Raw genomic sequence first — 27,484 nt, forward strand, 5'->3', positions numbered from 1 at the left:
AACCTTACTCTGGCCCGGGCCCTGGCACACACAAACCAGACCAGATGTCAGGGAACACTTGAATGTGTTCTCTACTACACTTCAGGGCCCAGTTTTAAAAGGAAATATCCCTTAATGTGCGTAAGTAAGCAAAGTAATGGAGGCCACTTATACTCAGACGTGTTAAGTTTATCATGCAGAAAAGTACATACCTTAATGTTTTAATCACCAGGTTTCAGGAGTTAATTACCATGGAACAACATCCAATTTATGTTCTTTTAAAAACAGATACTGACCACAACACCATGATTCTTTCATTCTCCATGGCCCTGGTATCTAAAATCTCTCTTTGAGCCATGTTCTGCCTTTGGGAAAATTAAGAATTTATCAAAAGCTTCCTCTGAGGACATTCTGAAAATTTCACTTTGGTAAGCAGCCTCACCCAGAGTCCAGATAAAACCCCATATTGGACTAAGTGCAGCATTTAACAAGAAGATGAATACTTGCTTGGTTTATGACACTTCCGCTGCCAGTAATTGTCCACTGTATGGCAGGCTTCGGAAACCCTTCCACATGGCAAATGACTGTTTTAGATAGGCCTCTTGGATCAATGATTTTTGTCATTTTGATTTGAGGTTTTCCTGAAATATTATTAAAAACAAAATAAGATGTTGACCAAAGGTCATAGAATTAACCAGAGAGCAAATTCTCAAAGAAAAAATGGAGGGAGTGTTCAAGTATTTTATTACCTTCTACAATGAGAGTCAATGACTCTCTTTTCTTTAGTCCTTCCACCTCCTTCAGAGCAGTTTCACAGACATAGTTTCCCGCATCCTGATACTGGAGACTAGAAAATGATGGGCTAGATTTAAGCCTGGTGTTATCCTGATTAAATAAAAAGTTAATTACTGCACAGGGCACAATAATAACTCTCAATGTGTTTACTAGATAAATAAGTAGCCCTAAAATGATTCTTCTGGGTCTAATGAAAACACAAGCTTCTTTTTCTTAACTTCAGATGACTTCAAAAGTAGGTTTCTCTTTTCTTTTGTACTCCTAGAATTGGACATTATTTCAGACTCTCCTGTGTATTGAACTTGTAATTTGGAGCAGTTCTTAAATTTCTGAGACTCAGTTTTATTATTTGTAAAAGAGGGTAATAACCTTCTTGAACTGTTATGAGGCCTTTTTATAAAAACAATACAATGTGTTTACACTAAGGAAAGTTCTTGATGCATAGTAATTACTCCTTGTAGAAAATGTATAACTAGGAATGACAGACATTGAAGACTTGTGCTACATAATCGATGATGGGTATAGATGCGTGAAAGGATACAGTTATCAACAGGGGATCCTATACAGAGCCATGGCAATTATGACAACATGCTTTATTGATTGATTGATTGATTGATTGATTGCTTAATCCTCACCCAAGGATATTTTTCCTTTGATTTTTAGAGAGAGTGGAAGGGAGGCAGAGAGACAGAGATACAAACACATCAGTTGGTTGCTTCCAGTACATGCCCTGACCAGGGCTGGTGATGGAGCCTGCAACCAAGTTATGTGCCCTTGACTGGAATCAAACTCGGGACCCTTCAGTCCATGGGCTGATTCTCTACCCATTGAGCCAAACTGGCTAGGCTGACAACATGCTTTTTAAAGAAACCCTTAATAACAACTTACTATCCAATTTCAATGAACAAAGGAAATATAACATTTAATTTAAAATAATCACTTGATATATAGAAAATGATGCTATTTTATTAGGAATTGAAATGCTCAGATGCAGACAACTAAACTGAATCCTAAGATTATGTGATCTTTGTCCACTATAAATTTTTTCCTCTCCCATCAACGAACCAACGGCCAGACAATATTGATCACTGATATTAGGTATTCAATTAACAACAGTGACTGCAGTTGATATAGAAACTGGTTTAGTCAAGTAAGCTAGAGTCTCTAGTCCTGTAGTAAAAATACTATGAATGTTCATAATGCCACTGAGTAGTCTAATTGCTTAGAACTTGTCTAGCCCTTTGATTATCAACTACTATAAATATATAATGTTAAATATACAGTCTCTTGAGTAACACTTTAATATCTGAGTGAACAAAAAGTTGTGATAAGGTGGTTAAAACAAAGTGCAATAAGAAAGAGTCAGAGAACAAGTAACTGGCTCTGGCATTAAAAGAGATCAAAGAGCAATACAAAGTCATTTATACTTTCATCAAGAAGAAGCTCTAGGAATAAATTTCTCCACAATTGTTTATAAAGATAATACTTGCCAACCCTTACTTCAAATGGTATGTATGCGTTTTGTCAACACTTTACTGGTAAAATGCTCCTGTTATATGCCATGTTCTGGGGATTAATGTACTAAGTGTTCAGATTTAGTAGCCAAGGATTTGGGTGGAGGGATCACAGTTACAACCATTGACTTTTGGGGGAACCCTTTCTCAAATAACAAATTACCAATCCTACTTTCGTACTCTAAAAATATAGCAATAATTGGGTCCAGGAAATGCCCTACATTTCAGATAATTACAAGAAAATATTAGCACTCCCTCAAGAAGTACTGACTGAGATCCTAGCATGTTCTAGGTGTTCTACTATGGCTTAAAGATGAAAGAGATATGTATCTCCAAAGAGTTACTACTTCAGTAGAACACACATTCTGACACTTAAGATTAGTTTCAGCAGTCTTTACTCTTAGTAAGGCTGGAGCTCAAGTCTCTACTCTGTCGCTTATGTGCTTTGTGATTTCTTTCATTTCAACCTCTTTATGATTAATGCAAGGAAATAATAAATGTCCTGCATATTTCACAGGGTTGTTGTAACTGTCATGTAAGAATAATGTGGGTTACAACACATCATAAATCCTTCAGCCCTGAAAAATATAGATGTTCTAGAGGCCTGGTGCACGAATTTGTGCATGGGTGGGGTCCCTCTAGGTGGCCTGCGGGGATTGGGCCAAAACCCTCAGTCCAATGCCACGTGCAGCTTCTACCTGCCACTCCTGGTCATCCTGGCCCCACTGTGCCTGCCGCAGGCTCTTGCCCAATCAGTCCCTATCAGGAGAGGTTTCCACTGCCACAGCAGCACTTGCCAGCCATGAGCCCTGCGTCTGGCACTCTCTCAAGGGGAATGGCCTGCGGGATCGGGATGAAACCAGCTTTCCAACATCCCCTAAAGGGTCCCAGATTGCAAGAGGGTGCAGGCCATGCTAAGGGACCCCACTGGTGCATGATTGGACCGGGAAGGACCGTGGGAGGGCTCCAGGACCTGTCCGGCCCATCTCGCTCAGTCCCAATCAGCCAGACCCCAGCAGTAAGCCAACCTACTGGTTGGAGCATCTGACCCCTGGTGGTCAGTGCACATCATAGCAAGCTGTTGAGTAGCCTTAGCATATCATTAGCATATGACACTTTGATTCATTGTTTGGTTGTTCTGCTGTTTGGTCTATTTGTATATTACCCTTTTATTATATGGGATATGTGTGTGTCTCTGAGCATGCATATATGTGTATAATTACTTAGTATATACACATTATTAAATTAATATCCCCAAACTAAGTTTCACAGAATCAATTATAAATGCTGCACTATTGTTTAGTACCTCTAAATTGTATTGTACATGATTTTTATTATTATATACTAGCGGCCTGGTACAAGAAATTCATGCACAGGGGGGATTCCCTCAACCAAGCCTACACCCTCTCCAATGAGGGACCTCTTGGGGGATGTCTGACTGCAGGTCCTATCCCTGTGGGCAGTTGGACATCCCTCTTGCAACCTGGGACCACTGGCTCCTAACCATTCACCTGCCTCCCTAACTGATCGCCCCAAACTGCCTCTGCCTGCCTGATCGCCCCTAACTGCCCACCTCTGCTGGTCTGATCTTGCCCCCAACTGCCCTCCCCTGCCGGCCTGATCACCCCTAACTGTCTCTGCCTCAGCCCCTACCACCATGGCTTTGTCTGGAAGGAAGTCAGATGTCCGGAAGATGGCCAGTCAACCTGGTCTAATTAGTATATTACCCTTTTATTAGTATAGATAGAGTATGAGTGTGAGTACATATATACATTACCCTTGAATATACATATTGTATATCACGTAAAATGCAAAAGAAGCCTGAGGAAGAATCAGTTCAAACAGCAGATATTACCAAGGAATATTACTTACTTTCATCCATACCACAGTTGCGTTCCGACTAGCAGATATTGTGCATGACACAGGCAGGGCATCCCCAATCTGCTTGGTCACTTCCCCACTTGGATTTAAGGACAAATCCAAATCTGTGAAGCAGAAAATCTGCTTAAAATTCAAACTTCAGGAAGGAAGATAATCAAAATATTTTATAGAAGTGATCGGGAAAATCCCTCTAACTGCACTTGAAAATTCAGAACTGATTTGCGTGCCTGAAATAACTGAACTATAGCATAACCAGTCATTTTTCAAACCAACTTTGAGACCAGGTTAGACAAGTGAATGATCCATCTAATTGATTATGCATTTATTTGCAGTTAACATGATTGATGTTTTCACTGCACATATGTATACCCCAGGGGTCTACCACTTTAAGAAAAAAAATTCTTAAATCACTTCTGGAAGAACATAAAGAATGATGATGACTAGGTAAATATTATAAAAACAATAGGCAAAGCATAACATGGGAAAATCAAGTATATGTAGCCAGCAAATAAGTTAAAAAGTCATGAGGGAGTCTACATAGTTTCTCCAGAGAGAATTGACTATGGTAGTTGAGTATTTTTTAAAAAAAGAGGTTCAATTTTTCATGCAGTTGACATTTTAAATCAGATCTATTGTAAGGTACACTGTTAGCAGATATCATCTTTTTTAAATTGAGTATATATATCTAAGGGGGTATAATCTTTTAGAGAAATAATTTCTATAAAAATTTTACTGTCATAGTATAATCTGTATGAGGAAAATCTAGTTCAATATGATAAACATTTCTTGTACAGCTACTATGTTCCAAGCACTGATTGGAAATACAGAGATGAATCACTTGAGCTTATAATGTACAATTTTTGAGGTAGAGATAATTGTACACAACTATGCAACTATAATCCACAGCAGTATGAAATCAGCACCTGGTGGCAAACATGCTAGAAATTAGGGGCTCAATAAATATTTGTTGAAAAAAACTAAAGGAAGGGCTACAAACAGTGGTATAAGTAAAGATGAGAGTATAGAGACAAGAGCCAAATTGGATTTCAAAGCAGTAATAAAGGTTTTGTATAGGGGGCAGTATGATTGTGGCCCCAGTGGTTGAGAAGGACTTTGATAAGTGGAGATATAGAAAAAACTTCTGCCACATAAACAGTCAAAGAGGTGAGAGAAATTTCACAATGGCGAGTAATCTGGTATGAATGGTTATAACATATGGAAGATAAATTAATTGATGCCAGGATGTAAAGGACTGTGCTGGACAATCTCAGAGTTGTAACTGTACTCTATATCAGTGGGAATTTGCTATCACACCCTGTACTTCTCCTTGGTTTTACCTGTTATCATTGCGATTCGTTGGTTGTTTGAACATCAGTTTTAAATTCTTGTTTCTCCTGCTCAGCTCTAAGCACCATGAGGGCAGGGACAACAATTTGAGTTGGCACTGTGTTTCCACAATGTCTGCCACATGGTAGGCTCTCAAAACTATTTGTTGAAGTATGCTTTCTCAGTTTCTCTTTAATATTAAAATACGCATGTTCACATAGAAAAGTGGAGTTTTTTGATGAATTATATTTAAATAAAAATTATATTTAGGGTGAGTTAGAAGTTTTCCTTTCCTAGACAGTTAACTTGCCAGTGATAAAAGATTTTAAAGCATGATGGCGGGCTTTGGAAGTTCTGATGAAGAATCTCTATGTGCAGGAATTGGCAAGAAAATAGCAGACATTTCATCAGCAACTCTGGGTCTGTGGGTGGAAGCCCTGCTGAGAGGTCTGTTTTGCAAACATGTGCAAGTATGGGCTGGAGATTCTCCAGCCACACACACTCCCTTCAGCCACCAATGAAAAGAAAACAAATCTTGTGTTTGGAAAACAAACAAGCTATCCAGATAAATGGGCAAAGAAGGGGTTTTTATGTTTTCATTTCATGTAACTTAGAGAAAAATCTTGATGTGCTTGCCATACTTTTTTTCAGCTTTTAAGAAGCTATCTAGGACTTAAAATCTAATATTAAGAGTCTACCTTCCAAAAATAAAAATCATTTAAATCCAGTAAAATGCACTGAACTCCAATTAAACTATTACATGCTTTTACATTTTTTCCCTCATCCCAGTATCCTGGAGGGACTATGTGGCTGTATCCAAGTGCTTTGCTTTATTAGTCTGTTATCTATTTCTCCCTGCTTGATCTACAAGTGATACAAATAAGAGCCCTCTCATTTCAGGGTTCCTAGTAGCTAAGTAGCTAACATCTCTTCAACATAACCGTACCACCTCTTAGCATTGGATTATTGGTTATTGACCCAGTTATATCAGATATTTATTCCATAGGAAATTCTATATGTTGGTTATAATCTCTTAATTCACTTTATTTTTTCATAGAACAGGCTGGATAAATAATGGCCCCAGGGCTGATTAGTTCTCAAAGAAAAGTAGTGCTGTTGCTATCCTGAGAGGTCACTGCATTTTGTCTAAACAGTCCCTGGTGGGAGACATACTCAGATCTGTGCAACATGAATATTGAGCAAAAAACAGAGAAGTGGACTGGCTGTGAGTATTTCTTAACAGTGAGCCATTTTTACAGGCCTTCCCAGGATGCCCTTCCAACATCACACACTCTAGAGTAACCATCTGGTTACTCCGTTCCCTAAAGTACCTCCCTGTATCTCCCTCAAAGTTTTAGCTTCTGTCCTACCTGTTTCCCAAGCATTATGGGACAAGTGAAATATTTAGAATCATTTCCTCAGGACCATTTCTAAATTCTCTTTCAATTTTAAAACAAGGAAACCCCTCATAATCAATAAGATGGCAGTGGATCATGTCTAGAGGAAACCTATTTATATGATGGTGCTGTTGGGTGCAAAATACATGTTACGATGTTTGGTCTGTACTTCCAAGCAAGACTGACATTTGCCCAAAGCACTCTGTGAAGTCTAGTGTCACCAGAGAACAGTTCAAATTCATTCCCAAGTTCCTCACTGCATCAAGTACATCAGTAATATAGACTTCCAGGAGTTACAATATAATGAACACAAGTAAAGTGTCTGTTTTCTATGTGTATCTTTTGCTATTACATTGGAGTAAATATAACTTTTGAAGTACATGGAGATCAAAAGCAGGTGAAAAGTTAACAAAAAAAAAGGTACTTCAGGGTGATTTTGAAGAGGCTCTAGTTCTAAAAAGTTTCATCTTTCTCCGAAGAAGCCAATAAATGGCTTTTAGTAGTCTCTACCCCCTCTTCCAAAGGTTGAGTCTACATTAACTTTTATTTTTAACATTAACTCTGTGCTGCTTGGGATTGGGTATTAATATTATCTATGCTATTTTCAAAGTGATACTTAATCTATACTTTTATGTGACAAATGCAAACTTCGTCAATTTCAGGAATATCTAAATGTTTTATTTAAAAGATAAAGAGTTATTTCTTTAATATCCATGTATATGTTTTGTTGGTACCTCAAACTGAAGGCATTTATAAAAAAGATGGAGGTTTACCATGGTCAAAGTTGCAGCTATTCGATCCATGCAAGGTTACAATATTGCAGTGCAAATCTGGAGCGAGGTGGAGCTGGTTTCTATGACCTTCAGTAAGTCACATGAAACCACATTATATGAAGAATACGGTGACTTACAGTGCACGGTGATGGCTGTTGATGCAACCAGGCTATTTCCGTCTGTCAGGGAGCATCTGTAGACTCCTGTCGCATTGCGTCTCACGTCTGTCAGTGTGTAAGTATGTGAGCTTATTATTCCTTCGGGCTGTCCCTTTTGATAGAGGCAAAATGTCAGGTTATTGCACTTGGTAGCTACAACAAGAACAGTGGTATTTCTTGATGAAAATGACATTTTCTCAAATAATAAAAAAAAAAGTTATATAGTTCTTTGATTGGACAAATAAGAGTAGAGTTTGTATTATCTGATTCCTGGAAAAATAATTGATATGGAGGAGCTAATTTACATTGTATTGATGACATCTGTCTTATTGATAGCATGGATTACATTTTCTTTTTTTAATTTCTAATATTTTCTTTTTATATTTATACCTTGCCTAATCTGATAGAAATATTCAAGGTGACTTAAAATAAAACATGCCATTTATCCAAATAAAAAAAAAGAGAGAAAAAGAATGGTAGGGAATAAGGAAGGAAGGAAGTAGGAGACAAGGAAAGAAGAAGTAGGAGAAAAAATAAATAAAAGGAAAAAAAAACAATGACAGACTAAAATATTAAAATAGAGATGAACTGGGAATATATGTTAAAAAATATAAATACCAGATATTATTGCTAAAACTAAGACAACATTTGGCTCTGTGGTCCCCGATAGCCAAGGTGGAAACATAACTAGTTTCAAAACAGCATTTGCACATGAGACAAAAACAGTATGTCAATCTATTAGGAGAAACAAAGTTGTGTGTCAACATTGAAGTCTAAAGGAAATTACTTATACTAGTCTTCTGAGTACTGTTGCTTGGGATTAAGATGACAGTCTTCAGCGCTACTGAGTAATGCAGCAGATGACATTGTAAACATACCCCTGCAGTAAACGCATACATAATTGTACAAGGCTTCTCTCAATGGCAGGTTGTGTCAAAGAAAAACTCAGAAAGAGCTGTCGGAGAGCAAAGAGTTGTCCTCACGTGAGCTGTCTCCTAGCCTGGCTCCCTATCACTATGACATCTAGCACACATCCTAGAAGAATTATCCAAATGATCCTCTATACATATCATTTCTTTCATCTATGATACTGATGAAAGTCAAGGAACTGGTGCTTCGAAACCATCTACCACGGTAAGATATCGCCCCAGCTTTAGTCTGACAAGCTAACTAGACTCTGCCACAGGACTGTTCCTACTTCAGAGGTCCCCAGGTGTGCTCAGTAAGGTGCTGTGGATGGATTTAAAATCTGTATCCGAGCATTTTCTGCCATCACTCTTCATTTCAGTTACCTGCATCTAAAGGTTTTTATAGTTTACTTAGATAATGAATGTTGAGGTTTTATAATTATGGTTTTCTGTGATTGGCATTTTTCCTCAAAATCTCTTCACATTGAAAAAACAAAAAAGGCAAGGCCATTGGAAGATGCTGAAAAATGGTATCCCTTGCCCCCAAGAAAAACAGCCTTTCTCACTTAAGCTACCCATCATGTGCATTCAATCCTTAATGTCAGCCAGCTGACAAACAACAGGACAAATGATAGAGTTCTAGCTCAAGTAATAATCTCAAGCACTTACTGGTAAGTAAAAGAAAAACTCCTCAGGGGGAGGGTTGCCATTGCCTAGGCATTTCAGAGTAATGTTGTCCCCTTCTTTGATGGCACTTCTTGGTGGCAGCACTTGGAGTATCACTTCCTCTGTAGGATCTGTAGGAGTCACAGATACGAGTTAACCATTTTTGTCAAGTACCAAATTACTCTGTACATACAATGTAAATGACTAAATTATACACAATTTTCTCAAGAAGCTAGTCATGGTAATTACTTAAATGTATCTTTTTATAGAAGGATTGAAGTTAATAGCTACTTGCTACACCAAGCACTAATCTTGGTTAGAACAAACTGCAAAAAAACCTTGTTATAAAAAAAAATCAATTTCTTCTTACAAAATTTCTTCAACTGAGGTAGGAATGACCATAATTATTTTATGGGTACCAGACCAGTAGGAAAAATTGCACTATATGATTTAATTATAGGGACATTTAACTATATTATATGAATCTTAACAGTTTGGAAAGACTGGATCAGCTAGCAAAGTAGCTAAAGCTATTAGGCACTCCTGGATTCACATTACATAATCATACTTTATATTAAATAAAAAGACACATGAGCTAAATAATGCCAGCAATATTTTGGGGATTCAGGAGAGTAGATCCGCTTTCAAAAAGATGAATGCCATGAACCGAGGGTGATGCTAAACACAATCAACAAGACCATAAGTATATTGTAATTCTGTTACATTCAGTGGAGCCAAGATGCAACTTTCATTCCATTTTGATCAATTTTAGGAAGAAAACAGGGCCAAAGGGTATTCTTTAGTGAGGCTACTGCTCAACATTAGAATGATAAAGAAATTAAAGCCTGGAGCCAGTGGACCATATCTAGCAAATCTCTCTATATAAAAGCCTAAGCAACTGAATGATCAAAGGACTGAACGACTGGTCGACCAGTTGCTATAAGACGCACTGACCACCAGGGGGCAAATGTTCAATGCAGGAGCTACCCCCTGGTGGTTACTGTGCTCCCACAGCCAACCTCCCCTGGCTGGCCAACCTCCCACGGCTCCTCCCCCAGGCCGGTGGCCTGGATGATCTCGATCAGAGCCACTGGCCAACCTTCCATGGCCCCTGCCCCCACCAGCCAACCTCCCTTGGCCCTGATCAGCCCCAATAGCAGGCAAGGCCGAGGGACCCCACCCATGCATGAATTCATGCACCGGGCCTCTAGTATGAAATAAAAGGAAATGGTGCTGGTAGTTATAAATCACCCACTTTCTAACTTAGCCACCTGTTATATAACTTGATAATACAATAAACAATGAATTTCAAAACTATTTAATGCAAAGGTTTATATTACAGAACCTTTCCAGAGGCTTAATACCATTGAGGTATGCGCCTATATTTCCAAACTGGTAGCACAAAAAATGATCTATGAAGACTTATTTTGCTATTAGCTAAAACAAGTAAATGGTAGATTTGGGTGCTTTCTTCTATCTCTTGCAGGCACTTATTTATATTTCTAAGATTAAAGTACAGGAAAAACTTAGGAGGATTGTTTTAAATTGTTTCTTTGCCATTTCTTCATGCTTGGGCATCTCTGAGTATTTGCCCAGAATGTTCTGAGGCCGAACAATGATTGGTTTAATATATTTCTTGTTTGTTTTTCTTAATTTGTCTGAGGTAGAATCCTGACAAGCAGTTCCTGGTAAAGCTGGAAAGTAAATTAAGTTTGATTTTGTTCACATACTCTGACCTTCCATTCCTAGGCCTTCCTCACTCTTTTAGGCACCCCTTCTCTGACTAGCTTTGGCCCATTGCTTGCCACTGTGGCACATTTGCAATCAAGGCTGACACAATCCATCTAACTTCCTGCTCCATTTCAAAATTCCCCTTCTCTGTGTCCCCTTTTCAATAGGCCTGCTCTGTATTAGAGGGTGGAAGGACTGAGTTCAGAAGGTTAATGTAACATTTTACTTTTCACATTTTACTTTTCTTGATATCCACTAACATGCCTCAAGCAAAACTAATGATCTCTTGCATTCCCTTTGCCCTGATTTTGAATTTTACTCTGTCATTCTGCCAGTTACTCTGGCTTTCTCCTTCGTCTTCTCTTTTCCACTCAATCACCCAGTCTTAATGATTAATACTTAAAATATTTGGCACGTGAGTCTCTCCTTCTATCCCTATTAATACTTCCCTAGTCCAGGCTCTAATTAATCTACAGGGGAAACACTGCCATCAAACTTAATTCAGTCCCTCACCTTCTCTTTTCTCCTCCTTCATATACAGAGATGGGCACAAGTAGGTTTACAATTTTGAGTGCACCACTTATTCTTGTATTATTAGTTAATTATTGTATTTTACATATGAACAACTATAAACCTACTTTTGCCCATTCCTGCATATTTCCTCTAAATCAGTTTTTAAGCTGTTCTTTGACTATTACAATGATATTCAAAACCCTCATGAATTCCCAATATGTATGACTGAAATAAATAGTTCCTAACCTGGAATCTATTTTTCATCTCACTACTCTATACATGCCCCTACATTATAACCAAAAGAGACTACTCAAATTTTCTTTCTCCCATCTCTTAATTTATCCTCTGTCCAGTCATTTATTCATTTGTTAGCTAATATTTTGTGTTACTAAGTACTAGAGTTATAATGTGAAAGCAGCATACTACCCACCTTCAACGAACTTTCAAATTACGGTCACACCACACTTAAGACTATAATGTAAAAACTGCACAGATATAAGCGAAGTCACCACTGGTAGCTTATAGATGAGAGTGGGAAGCTTCTAGTAGGAATTGACTCTGGACCTGGGTTTTGAAGACTAAGTAGGTGCTTGCTAGATAACAATGGTGAGGTGGTAACAGTATATGGCTAGACTTGTAAGTGGTATTTTAGAGGAAGAATCTGGAAAACAGAACAAACTGTGGTAGGTACAGTGAAGTAATGAAGGTTGAGACAGAGCAAGACCATGTGCATGGGAGACTTAAGGCATATTGAAATTGCTCAGCAGTGTGAAGATCAGTCTCAGAGATCTAAGGTGTCATTGAAGAATGTTAATCACAGCAGTGACACAGTCACCTGTGTTTTAGAAAGATATTTCTGACAGCATCTTGGAGGGCAGTTTGCAGTGAATAAACAAGAGGAATACTATTTAGAAAAGTATCACTCAAAATATAGATGATGAAGAATGGTGACATAATCTTGGGTGGTACAAGAAGGCAGAAATCAGATAAACACAAAAATTAAGAAACTAGATTCTATAAGGATTCTTAACTGACTGAATAAGATAAGGAAGGAATGGACTTGGACAACTTTTTCAAGATGAATTTATCGAACTTCTTTTTCTTGAGTGTACGCTATGTCCTTTTGATGCAGCTGCCCCCTTCTCTTCCCTGACGTCATCCTGGAGCAGGGCTTCTCAAAGTGTGGTCTTCGATCAGCAGCATTAGCATCACCAGGGCATTTGCAAAGCGCTAACTCCTCCCAGCACCAGTGGATGAGAAACTAGAGCAGGGTCCAGCAATCTGTGTTCCGACAAGTTCTCTAGGCGATGCTGGTGCATATTCAAGTTTGATGATCACTGTCCTTGAGCACCTGAGCTCTTAGGACTGTTCACCAAGTCCCTGTGGCACCTGGACCGCTTGCAATCTGGCACTGACAGTTTCCCTAGTGGAGTAGCAAATTCCTTAAATATCAGGACTACATCACAAACATGTTTGTGTCTTCACCATGAAGCCCAGCACTGCATACATTGTGCCTTCTCAAAAGCCATGCTGAATGCACCCAGCACAGCCAGTCACAGTAAAATAATTGCCTTCAATAAGATCAAGAACCTCTCTGCCTATCAAACTCCCCATGCCTGACACGCATATACTTGTTCTTTCTTAAGCCAATTTCCCATTCTTTATTACTCATCTTGATGCTCTTTCCTCTCTTGTATTCCTGCACTTAAACCAAGATAGTTTATTTCCAATTGAATATTTGAACAGAGAGAAATAATAGCTTGTTTTTAGATAAGCTGCACATGATGAAATCCTCTCAATCATTGCTTTTGAGTGAAGTTGAAATGTGCATATTTGCAAAGTGAAAGGTAAAAATGACCCTTTATTATTAGGACAATTGGAATTTCAGTTTTGTTCTTAATAAGGTTCCACACTTTATGGAACCAAAATAGAAAAGTAGGTGGGTTAAAACTCTGAGGCTCAGGTGGACTTTATGTCCTTTTTCCAGAGCAGATGTAGAAGTGTTAGGTTATTCTCCAACACATGGCAGCATTACAAGAATTTTTGATGCATTTAAAAAATAAACTTCTTTCTTGCCTTTTCCTAAAAAGATATCACTATATATATCTTTATGTAGTAACAATGATAATTTTGTAATAATGAAAATAGTACTTAATAAAGAGCATTTAGTGTGCCATACAGTATGCCATTTTAGATTTGTGAATTCACTTAATCTCCATAATGACACTATTAAATTATTATATTTTTCCCATTTTGAGATAAGAAGAGTGAACCCTAGAGTGTTTAAGCTACTCTTCTAGAAACACAGAGTAAAAACAGAGCAGAGACAGGATCACCAGCACGTTTGCTCTTCATCATTAGATTATCTTGGCATCTGTCTTACAGGAAAGAGCACGGCATTAGAGAAAATGATTCTAACCCAGCCTCTAATTTAGGACAAGTTTCAGGGCCTCACTTTACTGCTAAGTAAAATAATTGAGTTAGACCAGATAATTAAGAAGTTTCCTTTGTAGTCTATTATTACAGGTTTCAAATCTGTGAAATAAAGTTAACCAAAACATCTTGGAATACAACATCCTATTTAACTTAAGCAACTGATTTCACTAATAAAATAAATCTCATAATTGAAATGGAAAGCCTTTATCTAGAAGACCAATCAGCCATAAGCCTCTATTCATCTGTCATTCATTTAGGAAAGCATCGGAGGGCATTTTGAACTCCTAGAAAGTTCAGGGCTATGTGTCAGGGCTCAGAACCATCAGAGGGATAAGACTAAGTTAGAGATCTTGTATTTAAGGAACTTTAGCATCTACCAGAATACAGAAAAAACACTAAAAAAAAACCAATTAGGGAGTGAAAGATATCACAAGACACGTAAGCCTTTATTCTATAGGTCTTTCAACGAGGAAGAGATTATTAGTGTGCTATGGAGTAGGAGTATGGGGTTGAAAGTAGAATCCCAAAATCATTAGCGACTTAAAAGGCTGATAAGCATTTTGAATTTTTTTCCTAATGAATTAAATTGCATAATGATATGTTGAGTTACTTACAGTAGATATCAAAGACTGTTTGTTCAGAATAAACTCTTTTCTGGCCCGATGGTCCATAATATGTCACAGAGCAGGCGAATGGCGTTTGTATGTCAGCCTTGGTTGTCTTGTACTCCAGGGATGAAGTCATGGTGTAGAGTTGAGTTACCGGGTCCATTTCTTTTTTAAAAACTATGTTCACCACTGAAGAAAATACAGAACACTAATGACAGGATCTTCATTTAAAAAAAAAAATCACAATTCTTAATTAAATGCCACAAACACCTTTAAGAAGTGGTTTTGTCCTTCTCATGTATTCAATAGGAGGGGAAAGTGACATGTAGTGAGGTAGGATATCTTTTCAAAACCATGAACCAGAGACAAAGACAGAAATAGAATCCCGGAATCTGATTTTCCACTCACTCTAATTAACTTCTAAAACATGCCACACACAGAATCGTTTTCTCTGCTCTAGATTCTTCTGCACAAGGGCTAAAATGGTGTTTTAAAAATCACTTAGTGATTTAATGGGTACCTAAAGTAACAAATCACATAGTCACAGATCAAAAGAGGGCAACACATGCAGGTGCAGGACAGTTCAAGGCATCCCCAGATGAGAGAAGTCAAAGCAGGTCGTCTGAACTTTTGCCCACTTAGTACCCACCTCCTTCAAGGGGTTGCAGCAGGATTCCACTCCTGTACCACGTGATGTTGCCCGCTGGATAACTGTCTTTTGAAATGCAGTCACCCAACTGCAAAATAAAAGAGGAAATGTTACTACTTTGGTTTCCTCAATGGTTGTCAATTTGGAAGCTCAGAATCGTCAGGGGATTTTACCAGTAGGGTCATCCCAAAGTTTTCCTGACCCACTCATTTTCCAAGCACTGACTAAGGGCTGAATGAATGCTCTCTTATATAAAAACAATTATGGTCTTGCCCATTTTAAATTATGCCACAGATGCTGCAACTATTAATAAATAGTAAAAACATTCATGTAAAAACATTATCCATTTTATTTTGTGCATGATTCCTTTTTAACTAAATTCCTTTTTAACACGATTCCTTATGAACTAAATAACATAATTACATTAACACTGACGATTGCCATGGTTCATAGATCTGCATATGCAGAAATCATTAACAGTGTTACAGTGTGGCTACCTCTTCGGCTTCATACTACATCCATTCCATACTACAGTGCATACACCCACCACTTTTCTTCAAATGTGTTTTAACTTTAACATTTATTGTTTATAAACTAATATTATGCAGGAAAAGTTAATATGATTAAAAGAATTCCAGACTTGTTTTTATTCCATCATAAAGTAAAATTAGCTACTGAAATGGGATTATTAGTCAACTGATGTGCCCAAATATGGAACTCCAGATTTGTCCCTCTTCCATTACAGCCTCCCTCACACCTCTGCTAATGTGATATTTCAAATCTGACTTTTACTTCAACTTTTCAGTAGTTTAATTTGTCAATAGAATAAAGTCCAAATTCCCTATGTAACACATAAGGCCTATCATAAACCAGCCTCTTCTTACCTCTCAAGATTTACCTCTTACTTCACTCTCTCACCTACTGTCTTAGCACCCAAAAGTTCAGCAATGGAAATAACTATGTTTTCCAAAAAATGTCATTCTCTTTCACATCATATTACTTCAAATTGCTGGCCTGGGAAAAATCTACTCATCTTTCATGACTCCATTAAAAATGTTCAGTTCATTCAAACAAGAAAGACATGCTTCTCTCTACTCTCATTTCCCTCTTCTCCTTCAGTAATGGCATCGCCTTCCTCTGTGTCCCCACTCTACCTTCTGCAGACTTTCTGACTGGCACCTGTCACACTGTCAGCTACACAATCACTATCTTGTTTGTCTTGGCATCTGAGGCCCAGAGAAGGCATTTAATACTAGGCTAAGGAAAGCAACTAATCAAAAACAAGTTCTTACCTTTTTCAGCTGCTCTGTTTCAAGAAATGGTGCTTTGCTAACAATTTCAGGTTTAGATGGTTGCTCTAAAGTTAAGTAGAGAAAGGTTTTAAGTACATGTGGAAGTATAAAAATATGTGTTTTGGCATATAAAAATAATTCATTTACTCAAACTAGAAAAATCAAGCAAAACATATACTAGTAGGTTTCCTATATAAAATGTCATTATGAAATCAAGTTAGTCCACCTCTTTAAATATTTGCTTTATTATGTTAAATATTATTTAAAATGTTTGCAACTCCTTTGAATAAAATATCAATAGTGTTTTCTGGACACGTTATAAAGAATAAATATGGACATGATTACCATGCCCACTTATCCATAGCTTCCAACTCCTTAGGTGAAGGACCTGAATGCACATGAATCAGAATCACAGGGGTACTTGTTTACAATGCAGATTTCTGAGTTCTACCAGGCCAATAGAACCAGGGGGGAGTAAGAATCCCATATATTTACATTTTTAACAAGTTCCATAGGGAACAGAGGACACAATAAAGTTTCAGAATCATTGCTCTAAAATAATGAGAAATACAAAGTTAATTAAGGGACACAGAGGCCCAACTTTCCAGTATATCTCAAACCTTATCAAGTCAAGTCATATTACAAAACTATAAATGTGGTGATATTTTTCAAATTTGTAAACTGAGATAATGGACAGAAGCATTTTAAATACAGGAAATTCTGTAAGCACAAATTCTGATAGAGGCATCAAGAAGAATTGGTTAAAAATTTCAGCAACAAGGTAGTATTTAAGCTTATTTTATTCTTTTCCACTAGTTTTCTAGCATTGATGAAATTTTTAATTATCTCTAACAATTAGCCTACAGAAAATGGAGATTGCCTCGTTGGCATTGATTTTTTGTGAATTGCATGGTGCAAAATTATTCTATTCTCATATAAACAGACATATAAAAACAACCAGCTAGTCTTTCTTTTATAGTCTTATTATTCATCAACTCCAATACCAAACTAAACTGGCTTTTTATAATTATTACTCAATCTGGAATTCAGTTATCAGGCATGCTACCTACCCTGACCATTCCAGGAGACAAAGATTAAAACAAAAAAGGGGGGGCAGCAAAATGAGTATCACCAGGACTATAAACAAGAAATGTAAACTTCTTCAGATTAATATTGAGAGTTAATTTCCCCTTTGCAATGTTTTATATTATAAATTAGAATAATGAATAATAATAAATCTGCTTATGTGTGGAACTCATGCACTTTAATTATAGAGGGCCTCTTTACTATTAATTCTAGAAATATTATACAATTTTCACATGTGATTATCTATTTTCTAAATACATATATTAGAAACAAAACATTAAAAAGATAGAAACATATAAAAAAGAAACATAGAAGAATAGAAAGGCATGACAGAGGCAACTACATTGATACAAACAGGAAGTGACACTGAACTCCCTGGTTATTAAAGATGTGATCAGCCCTGGCTGGTGTTGCTCAGCCGTTAGAGCATCAGCCTTTCTCACTGAAGGGTCTCAGGTTTGATTCCTGGTCAAGGGCACATACATGGGTTTCAGGTTTGTTCGGTCCCAGGCCCTGGTTGGGGTGTATGCAGAAGGCAACCAATAGATGTGTTTCTCTCACATCCATATCTCTCTCTCTCTCTCTCCCACCCAATAACCTCTGGTGAGGATGAACAAACAAAAAAATGACCAAGAAAACTTATTAAAAACTGATAAAAACTCAATATAAACAGCAACTTCTGGGAAGTCTTCCATATATCATTAAGCCTTGATGTGATCACTATGTTTAATATAGTATCATTGTGTTCATAATTACAACTCAGAGTTATTGCTAATCATTAAATCTGTTGAGAATTGATGTTTTAATGCAAATACATTTGAAAGAAGTCTGCAACCAAAATATTCAAACATAATGAAAATCTTGGGGCTTAAATAGGTAAACAAAAATCCTTTGGGAAATAAAATCGATAATTTAGTAAAAACTCTCTGAGAGCTGAAGGGAAATAAGATCCTAAATTTATTTATGTGGTCAATCAAGTCAAAATTAACAAGAAAAAATGCGTGTGGTTTTTTGTTTGTTTGTTTCTTCTTCTGTAGTTTCTATGCCTGGAATACATGGAGAGATTTGAAAGATCCTCTGAAAAAACGGAGGCTCTTAATACAAAATGTAGGTAGTCAGTTTGCCTAAGTCTCACTACTTTCTAGTTCACCAAAATCACAGTTGAGAACATACTTCCTCTTATGTGAAATATATTCCTCTCTTTTGCCTGGTGAATCCTGTGATGTTTTATCAATTCACATAAGATCATGAATACTTGGCCATGTGTAAAGGACCAACTACCATTAATGTCTTCAAAAATTTATTCTTTTTTCAATAAAATGAAACTAGCAAACCCAAAGAACCTTGATGAAAGAATGCTTAAACTTTAGTCCTCTTTACACTGATTCATCTTCCTATGTGAAAGAGGGAATCACAGTGGGTATTGTGGAAGTAATAGTAATACCTATTGCATTTATTTGAGTTATTTTCTCTTTAAGCTTTTGTTTCAAACCCTCTATATTAACTATATATTCTGTATGTAATTTTCTCTTATATTAGCTTGCAACAATCGATGAGTATTAGTTGGAAGACTATAAAAGAGGACACACGTACTATTTTAACAAAATTGCATATTGATTCCAAAGTGTTTAAAAATCTTTTCATGAATTATGTCTTAATATGATTCAAGGATTCATAGAACTGAACTGAAAGAAAAAGTATAGAACTGAAAGAAAAAGTCATGCCCCAAATTTATTTGCATTATTAAAATAATTTTGTCAAGTGTCTTATAGCCAAGTGAGGACGGAGTGATGAATGCAAAACTGCTCTATATCATCCACAAGGTAGAGTGTTATTATAAAACCAGACACAGGAGAGCTCAATTTGATGTGGCAGGAGAGTAAGGAAAGGCAGGTGAACTGTGACGTTGGCTCAGAGTGCTTCTCTCAGTACTTTGCTAGCAATCACCCCTCACAAATCCTGATGTACTTCAGGTAAACCATTGTGAGCATGGATTGAGTTTATTTTCCTCATGAGATGGGAAAGGTGTTTTTTTTTATATTTAAAGAATTAGAATAAAATATATATTTTAGGTCTCATTTGTTAAATAGGTCACTTTCTGCTTCCTTCATTAGAAAAATTATTTGCAGGTTGACTAACTTTCCCCAGGGAGGTAGGAGGAAGCATGCTCAACTCTGATAAAACACTGAGAACAATATCCAAAGCAAGTGCTAAAATAACTCTGTAAAACAGAGAGAAGAGCGGGTCCAGGTGCACACCGGACTCTATGTCATGGGAGCAAGTCTTTCTTTAACACGACAGACACCAGAGTATAAGAGGCTGGACAGATTAGCCTGGATTGTGGTTTTCAAATAATTTCTTAGAGGTGAAGCTCTTCTGCTTCCCTTCATTTCCCCTCTGAACAAATTATCATGAGAAAACTTTGAAATACTGAGTAGGTGGAATTCTAGTTAATATAATAGAGTAGCTCCTCACTTTCTCAACGCTCTAGAATTGTCAAGCGGATCTTAGGAACACAATGGGAAAACTGGCTTCTAATCCAAAGAATTTATTTTAGTGATGAGGAGGGATGCTTAGCCCCAGCATACTATGAAGTGACTTGTCCAAGGGTAGAAATTATCAATATATATATAATTATTTCAGAGAAGAAAGAAAGGAAGAGAGAGATAGAAACATCAATGATGAGAGAGAATCACTAGTCTGCTGTCTCCAGCAAGCCACCCACTGGGGGTCAAGCCTGCAATCCAGGCATGTGCCCCGGGTGGGAATCCAACCATGACCTCCTGGTTCATAGGTGGATGCTCAAGTACTGAGCCACCCTGCCCGGCAATAGCACATCTAACAAAGCTCAGTCTCCTGATGACCAGTCCCGTGATTTTTTCCATGACACCACTGACAGCAGCCATTTGGCAATCTGGGTACCCATTTGACCTCTAAGACCTTTGCACAATGACTGGAGTGAATCTTTGAGAACTTTTAAAGGTCTATTCTTCCTTTTCAATGGTATTAACTTCAAATGGACATTAAATGTAAAAACAGTTTGATTTCAATGCCATTCAACTGCCAAAAAATAAAAAGCTGTATTAGTGGTGACAAAGCACACAATTTATTGTGATCTGGGCTGCTTTATTGAAATGATTTCTTACATTTGAGGTATAGGTGAAAACTAAACAAACAACCCTACATTAGAGGTAACAAAGTCATCAGTCATGGCTCCTGGTTTGAATAAATGCAATTTGACTTTGCCCATGAGATGACACTTTGCAGCAAGCTGATCTGGGATTAGCTCACGTTAACCACTCTCCATTCTGTGGTACACAGTGCATGTTGCTAGGTGATTTGACAGAAGGAAACAGAGGACTGATTGATGAGCCTAGTAACTCTTAAGTGACTGCAATATATACATGCATAGCATGAAAGCCTCCCTGCCACAGCTGCTGTTTGCTTTATGAAAAGTGACCCAAAGTAAATTCTTTCTTTTAGAAAATGAAGCGAAGCCCCTATATGCTCTCGTACACATTTTCTTTATCATGAGCTGTGCTGTTCATTTGATAAGCCTTGCAGTGTCCCATGGTTTCTAGTACAAGACTCCATTTTCTAGAGCTTGTAACTTGTCCTTTTAAATTCTCCCTGGCCCAGGGCCTGGAATGCAAATTCTGTTTCTGAGAATCACTTTGTTTTCAACAACATTCAAAAGAGAAGGGGTTAGGGGTGCTGAGGGTATGCGGGTGTGAGTTTGTTTTCACAATCAGAAATCCTCTGTATTCCAAAATGGTTTGCAAATTTTATCTAATTAGACCAACTGAATTTTTTTCAGCTTGCTGTAGGGCATTTTTTTTTTTTAAAAAAGAGTATAGTCTGAAAATTGTCACAAATGTAACAACCTGGACTTTCTCAACTTTCTTGTACACTATCTTGAGATTAGGTAATTTTAGCCCATCAAAAAAGAAACCCGACAATGACAAATCAAACACAGAAACTTTGGAGTGCTGCGACTTAATCTCTGTACCTGCTGGGGTACATTCTCGAATGTGCTTAAATTTATGACATCATGACCTCATTTAAAAAAATGCTCTCTTTAGAGAGCGTCCCTAGCGGTGTACCATCCATCTTCCTAATGGCACCAACATGAAGTAAAAGAAAGAAAAAAAAGTCCATGGGCCATTGCCAAATACAGGTTGTAGTTTTTTGGGGTGTTTAACAGAAGGCGGAATGACTGACAAACACTTGACATTTGGTTTGATTCCTAAAATAATCGAGAAGAGTGGATGGTTTCTGGCAAGTGCCTTCGAAGCTAAAAGGTAACCAACTGAAACCTGTAATACGCTTTTACAAGTTTCTTCTGGAGAACAAAGCACTCTTTGAATCCGTGTCATGAAGTCCATAGGAGCTTTGAAGTCCACACAAATACTTAAGGGACAGTCCTCCCTAGTTGCATAGGCTATTACGAGAGAAACAAGAAAAATCCATGCTTATTGCTGCAATACCATGGCCCTCTGGGTTTCTGCCTTCCCTATTTATTTTAATTATTTCTAGGTGCTGCCAAGTCATCAGGAAGCAGAGAGAGAAAAAACTGAAAAGTGAGACCTTCTTCCCTAATTAAAAAGACTGGCATTCTGAAGCTTTGGAGATGATTTTCTCCCTGTATTTTCTAAAATATTATGATGCAATAGAGGTGGACATTTTATTTGAATATTAAAAGATAAAATACGTTAATTAGAACTTCTCATGTCACTCATTTGCACAGCTACTTGCCGAGTCACATTGCCTGTTGGGGCAGGGGCGCCTTGACATGATGACTACGTAGTTACTCCAAGTGTCTCCCACACTCTTCTTTTAACACTACTCTATGTTTTCCCCGTCTTGTTTTCTACATATACATTCAGGATATGGTAAATTTTGTTATTTTAGGGCAATTTTATATACCTACTGAACACGTTTGAAGAAATAAATCAGCAAGCATTAAAGGCTAGGATATGTGTGTGTGTGTGTGGGGGGGGGTGCGTTATACATATACACACATATATAAAACTTAGATGTCTAAATCATAATATAGTTTGGATTTTGCCTGTATTTTATACGTCAAAATTCTGCCTAAAACAAATATATGTATGCATGACATGCATGATTATGTGTATGTGTTGTGTAAATATGTAATATCACAGAATATTTATTTGTACGTGTCAGTGTATGTTAAAGATCACGTGAACAGATTCAGAAACAGAGAAGCATCGATCAGACCGTCAAACCTCAGAGGGAAGGCAGGAGAGGGTGGGGGTAAGGGGGAGAGATCAACCAAAGGACTTGTATGCATGCATACGAGCCTAACCAATGGACACAGACACCAGGGGGGTGAGGGCATGAGTGGGGGGGGGGGGCAATGAGGAGATAAGGACACATATGCAATACCTTAATCAATAAAAAAAAGTAAATTAAAAAATATCAAGTCCCAATTCTCACATAGTAATACTTCACATCACAGGAAATTTTAGCCGGTCAAACAACAGAGAATACTCTTTTAGTCCCTCACTTTAAAATCCTTTTTGAATTTTTTTGTTTTGTTTTGTTTTCCTCACTTACAGAATGCATGAGAATGAAGATCGCTAGAAATCCTCTTACACAGATACCTGCTTGTGGAGACACTGCAGAGAGTTCTCCTCTTTCTCAGGAACATTTTCTAGTACCAGCCATCAATCCCACTTAGCACTTATACTGCCGACTACTTACTGAACACCTTGACTATTGTAGGAGCCTCGAACACGTTGTCCTCAGTCACTAGCATGCACACAAATCTCTTTTCATCGCTGATCCTCGCATTACTGATGGACAGAGTGTAGTTTTCGGAGAGGCTCAATCTGTCTTTGTATTCTGGCACATCGTCATACTGCACACTTTTCTTCGTAGAGGATCTGAAGGCAATAAATACTGGGGAGCCATCGGGCTTTTCCTAAAAGTTAAAGTAACAATACATTTTAAATACAAGCTTATGCTGATGTTTCAGGATCATATCCAGAACAACAAAGTTTCTTTGGCCATATTCTTCCACTGATATTTACAGTTGTGTCCAAAAAGAATAATTATGGATAAAGCCTCACATAAATCTTTGGGTACAGAAAATTAATCTTCACAAGGGAAGCTATAAGTTACTTTACAGGTACCAGCTTAAATATCTGAAGAGGGAAGGGCAAAGCTCTAGGAATCTGAGCCTTCCTTGCATCTGGAGGGCAGAATTAGTGACCATTTTAAAACTAACAAGAGCTGGCCTTGTGTCTCATATAAAGGGAAAAAATAGATGTAAACAAATATACAAATGTACACAATGATATTCAGCTAACCATCAGAGCAAGCATACACCTGAGCTGCAAACATGCCTTTAGCAGTCATGGAGGATTCTTTTGCATATTCATGACTTTAATGTATATACGGTACTTTAAATACCCATTCCTTTCATTTTTCAGCCAAGACTGACACAGCTGACCTTTACACATAGCATAGTTTAATGACTCTTCATGGAGGAACAGTATTTGCCCTTGTGAAACAATCATGTCCATTTAGCAATAGAATCAGATTAATCACTAAAATCCATAGTTTTGCTACCTGAGGCATAAAACTTAGCTCAAAGGGCTTTCATATAAAAGCTTTTTATCAAAATAAAATATAATCTGGGCATACACGGCTATGCCAAAAGCACTAAGACATGTAATTCATTTCTTCGTCTGCTCCCATAAGAATTATCTTTCCTATTAAAGGAATTTAATAAAAAATAAGGGGAATCTCTCTTCTACCTACCTCAAGACCTTTGAGAAAATAAAAACGATAAAACATTTTAAAATGCATAGAGAATTTCAAAGTGTTACATTTTAAAAATTATTAATATTTATTACTGTTCTGGATGCAATGTTTATGTCCTCACTTAATCCATGTCAAAGTCCTAGCCCCCATGTGTTAGTATTGGGAGATGAAGCACTTGAGAATTAAATAGGTTTAGATGTGGTCCTGGCAATGGTGCACTCATTTGGGATTAGTGCCTGTATAAGAAGGTGAGAGACATGGGTGGTGTCTCTCTCTCCCTGGGAGCACAGAGGAGAGGTTATATGAGCACATAGCAAACTGTCAGCTATCTACAAATCAGGAGGACCCCCACCAGGAGTCGAATGTGCCAGCACCGCACCTTGATCTTGGACTTCTCAGCCTCCAGAGTTGTGGGACATATCTGTTGTTTAAGTCCATGTCTCCGGTATTTTGTAATAAGGGCCCACACTAATGCAATTACTAATCTAATCTTGGAGTTCCCAAGTTTTAGTTGGTTGAATATATGAATACATCAATACTGTTCTTAAAATATTTTAATTTTGTCACAGGTTTACAATGTAAATCCTTGCCCTAAATCATTACTCATTAAGAGAAATATGTTAGACCAGTACCTCAAATTTGTGTATTCATTCACTTATACAATAAATAATAGTTAAGTTTTGAGTACTTAACTGTATACCAGGTGCTTTATTTGAGCTGTCTATGCATTCATTAACTTAATACTCATAACAACCTTGAGAGTTATGACATTAGTGCCAGACTAGACAAGGGAGACAGAGGTTGGTTATGTAACTTCTCTAAAGGCCCAGCCAGTGTACCTCAGCAAAGCAAGACTGGAGCGCAGCAATCCGGCTCCATCGTGACTACCTAGCACCACTCTCTACAGCCCTTAGATGCTGCCTCCGTACCAAGCATGGAGGCAGGTGCAGGTGAAGAGGTTGTGGGAGTTAGGATCTCCATTCACTGGGAGGTGGCCACACAGGAGGGGAAGAGACGATCCTTCCTTCCTCAATGTTTGTTCCCTTTCATTCTTCCCAAACCTGCCATTTGTCTCTCAGGCTACATTACATTAGAGCTTGTATACTATGCCTGCAAATCAACAGTTTTCAGAGCACATGGTCCATCAGATGCATCTCATCAGTTTATTGCTGAAGCTTTTTACTACATTAACCATTTGAAAATTGCCATTATTGTTTGTTTCCACTGCCACAGTGCCAGTGCAGCTTAGGTGAAAATGACTCCCTGGGTTATCCTCAGAGAAGTCTGTGATCACAGAAGCTTGCACCATCTGTGTTCTACTAATTTTGGCAGTAAATTTGACTCAACAGGTCATAGTCTTCAGACAATAGGAATTTTAGGGGTGCAAATAGACTTTGTGGTAGTCTCCAGTCCGTAGGAATTTTAGGGGTGCAAATAGACTTTGTCCTCATAAGCCTTAACTTCATATGTCCACTTTTATAGGAAGTCAGAAATAGTTTAATGTGCGCTGGGTCAGAGAGGTGGGTGAGCACAGTGAAGTGCTTTGTCGCTGCACTGCCTCACTCTCCTTTCACATGCCCCTCACATACAGTGTGCTTTGAACTTCGCAGCCCCAGTCATAACAGCTTATATTTTTCATGCAACTATCCATGTGCCAAGCACTGTGATATGAGTTACTTCATGTAACCCTCACAATCCTATAGGGAAGATTATTCTTATCAACTCATTTTATCAATGAGAAAATGAGGATTAATTCCCTGCCCAGAATCCCACAGTGAGTGTGTGGTAGAACATGCTGGTATGACTTCAGAACCCATATTTTAAAAGAATGTTGTATACCACCCTTTGGTGCAGCCTTAAGCACATTGACCACATTTCCTAAAGTGTGCTCTGTAGAATGTTTATTTTTACAGATATCTGAGGGGGAAAGTTTGTATGGTTAAATAAACCTAAGAAATCAATCAAACTCAGACAATTCAGAATGCACCCTAATATATGAAAAGCTCTGAACTTCAAAATGAACTTCAAAAATTATTTGAATATTAAATCATTTTCTTATTCAAATATATCTTAATATATCAAGAAGCTGGGGCACATTTGCCATTATGTTCAAGGAAACATGTCTATTTTAAGCTTGTAAACTACCATGAGTCTCATGTGACCCAGCATTGGGAAATCATGTCTCATAGAACACCTTTTGTTGGTTTTGGTAACTAAGTTGAGACATTTTGTCAGCCAATGTTACCTAACTGCTCTACATCCGCCTACCAGGGTATCTACCCTCCATTTCCAGATCCATCTGTACCTGGATACTTGAGAAAATATGAATTTGCTGTCTGCAAAAAATGGATAAAGTCAACAATGGCACCTACCATACCAACACAATTCTGAGACTAAATCACCCGAAATGAGCTTTTAGTGCTGATGATTAATTTTCAATGAACACTTGGGTATGCTGGCTACGGCAATAGGCACACTAAGCAGAACACGAGCACGTCGCTGCTGTCTTCCCCGAGGCTCTGTCCTGTATGCCACCCGCTTTTCTCTGGAACTCTGCCTTTCCTTCTGCCTCTAACACTTAAGGTTGGATTTTTCAGATTAATATGACCTTAGAATTAGGTGTTTATTGGCTTTATTTTAAAGTAGCATTTGTTATGGAAGACTTAAGAATTAATTCTTTTTATATGTTCAACACGCGGATTCTACCTTCTTCCATTTGTACTGCAGCTGAGTATTTCCAATATGTTCATTTGAAATTCACATTCGCTCACAGATGGAATTTTATTTCAAAAACTAGAGGCCAAATTAACCAAACCCAAGGGAGGTCCCACTTACATATTTCCATTTGCCAAACATGAGGTTCTGAGGTACATCGAGTCGGCAAGGCATGATAATGGTATCTCCATATGTTGAACTTACAGTATACAATCCAAGGCCTTAGGAAAAAAAACAAAAACAGAGAATATTTTAAGTATTTTCT

The 27,484-nt window shown here is 37.7% G+C and overlaps 1 protein-coding gene across 3 annotated transcripts in view; it reads right to left on the minus strand.

The window, feature by feature from the left end:
- Positions 1-27,484, minus strand: part of ALCAM (activated leukocyte cell adhesion molecule) — a gene marked incomplete at its 3' end in the record, with an annotated part of 213,363 nt that overhangs the window by 33,473 nt on the left and 152,406 nt on the right. For 2 of the 3 annotated variants that reach the window (XM_081086564.1, XM_081086563.1), the window contains exons 2-11: positions 27,340-27,440; positions 23,440-23,659; positions 16,627-16,691; positions 15,335-15,422; positions 14,692-14,874; positions 9,401-9,528; positions 7,803-7,935; positions 4,161-4,273; positions 729-864; positions 487-620 (exon numbers count right to left, since the gene is read on the minus strand). In XM_081086564.1, coding sequence (XP_080942690.1) covers positions 487-620; positions 729-864; positions 4,161-4,273; positions 7,803-7,935; positions 9,401-9,528; positions 14,692-14,874; positions 15,335-15,422; positions 16,627-16,691; positions 23,440-23,659; positions 27,340-27,440 — 1,301 coding nt within the window. Of the gene's footprint in view, positions 1-482; positions 621-728; positions 865-4,160; positions 4,274-7,802; positions 7,936-9,400; positions 9,529-14,691; positions 14,875-15,334; positions 15,423-16,626; positions 16,692-23,439; positions 23,660-27,339; positions 27,441-27,484 lie in introns of all 3 variants that reach the window. The other variant, XM_081086565.1, reaches the window with a different exon arrangement.

The sequence above is a fragment of the Myotis nattereri genome (genome assembly GCF_964212035.1).
Source record: "Myotis nattereri genome assembly, chromosome: 3".
Classification (NCBI taxonomy): domain Eukaryota; kingdom Metazoa; phylum Chordata; class Mammalia; order Chiroptera; family Vespertilionidae; genus Myotis; species Myotis nattereri.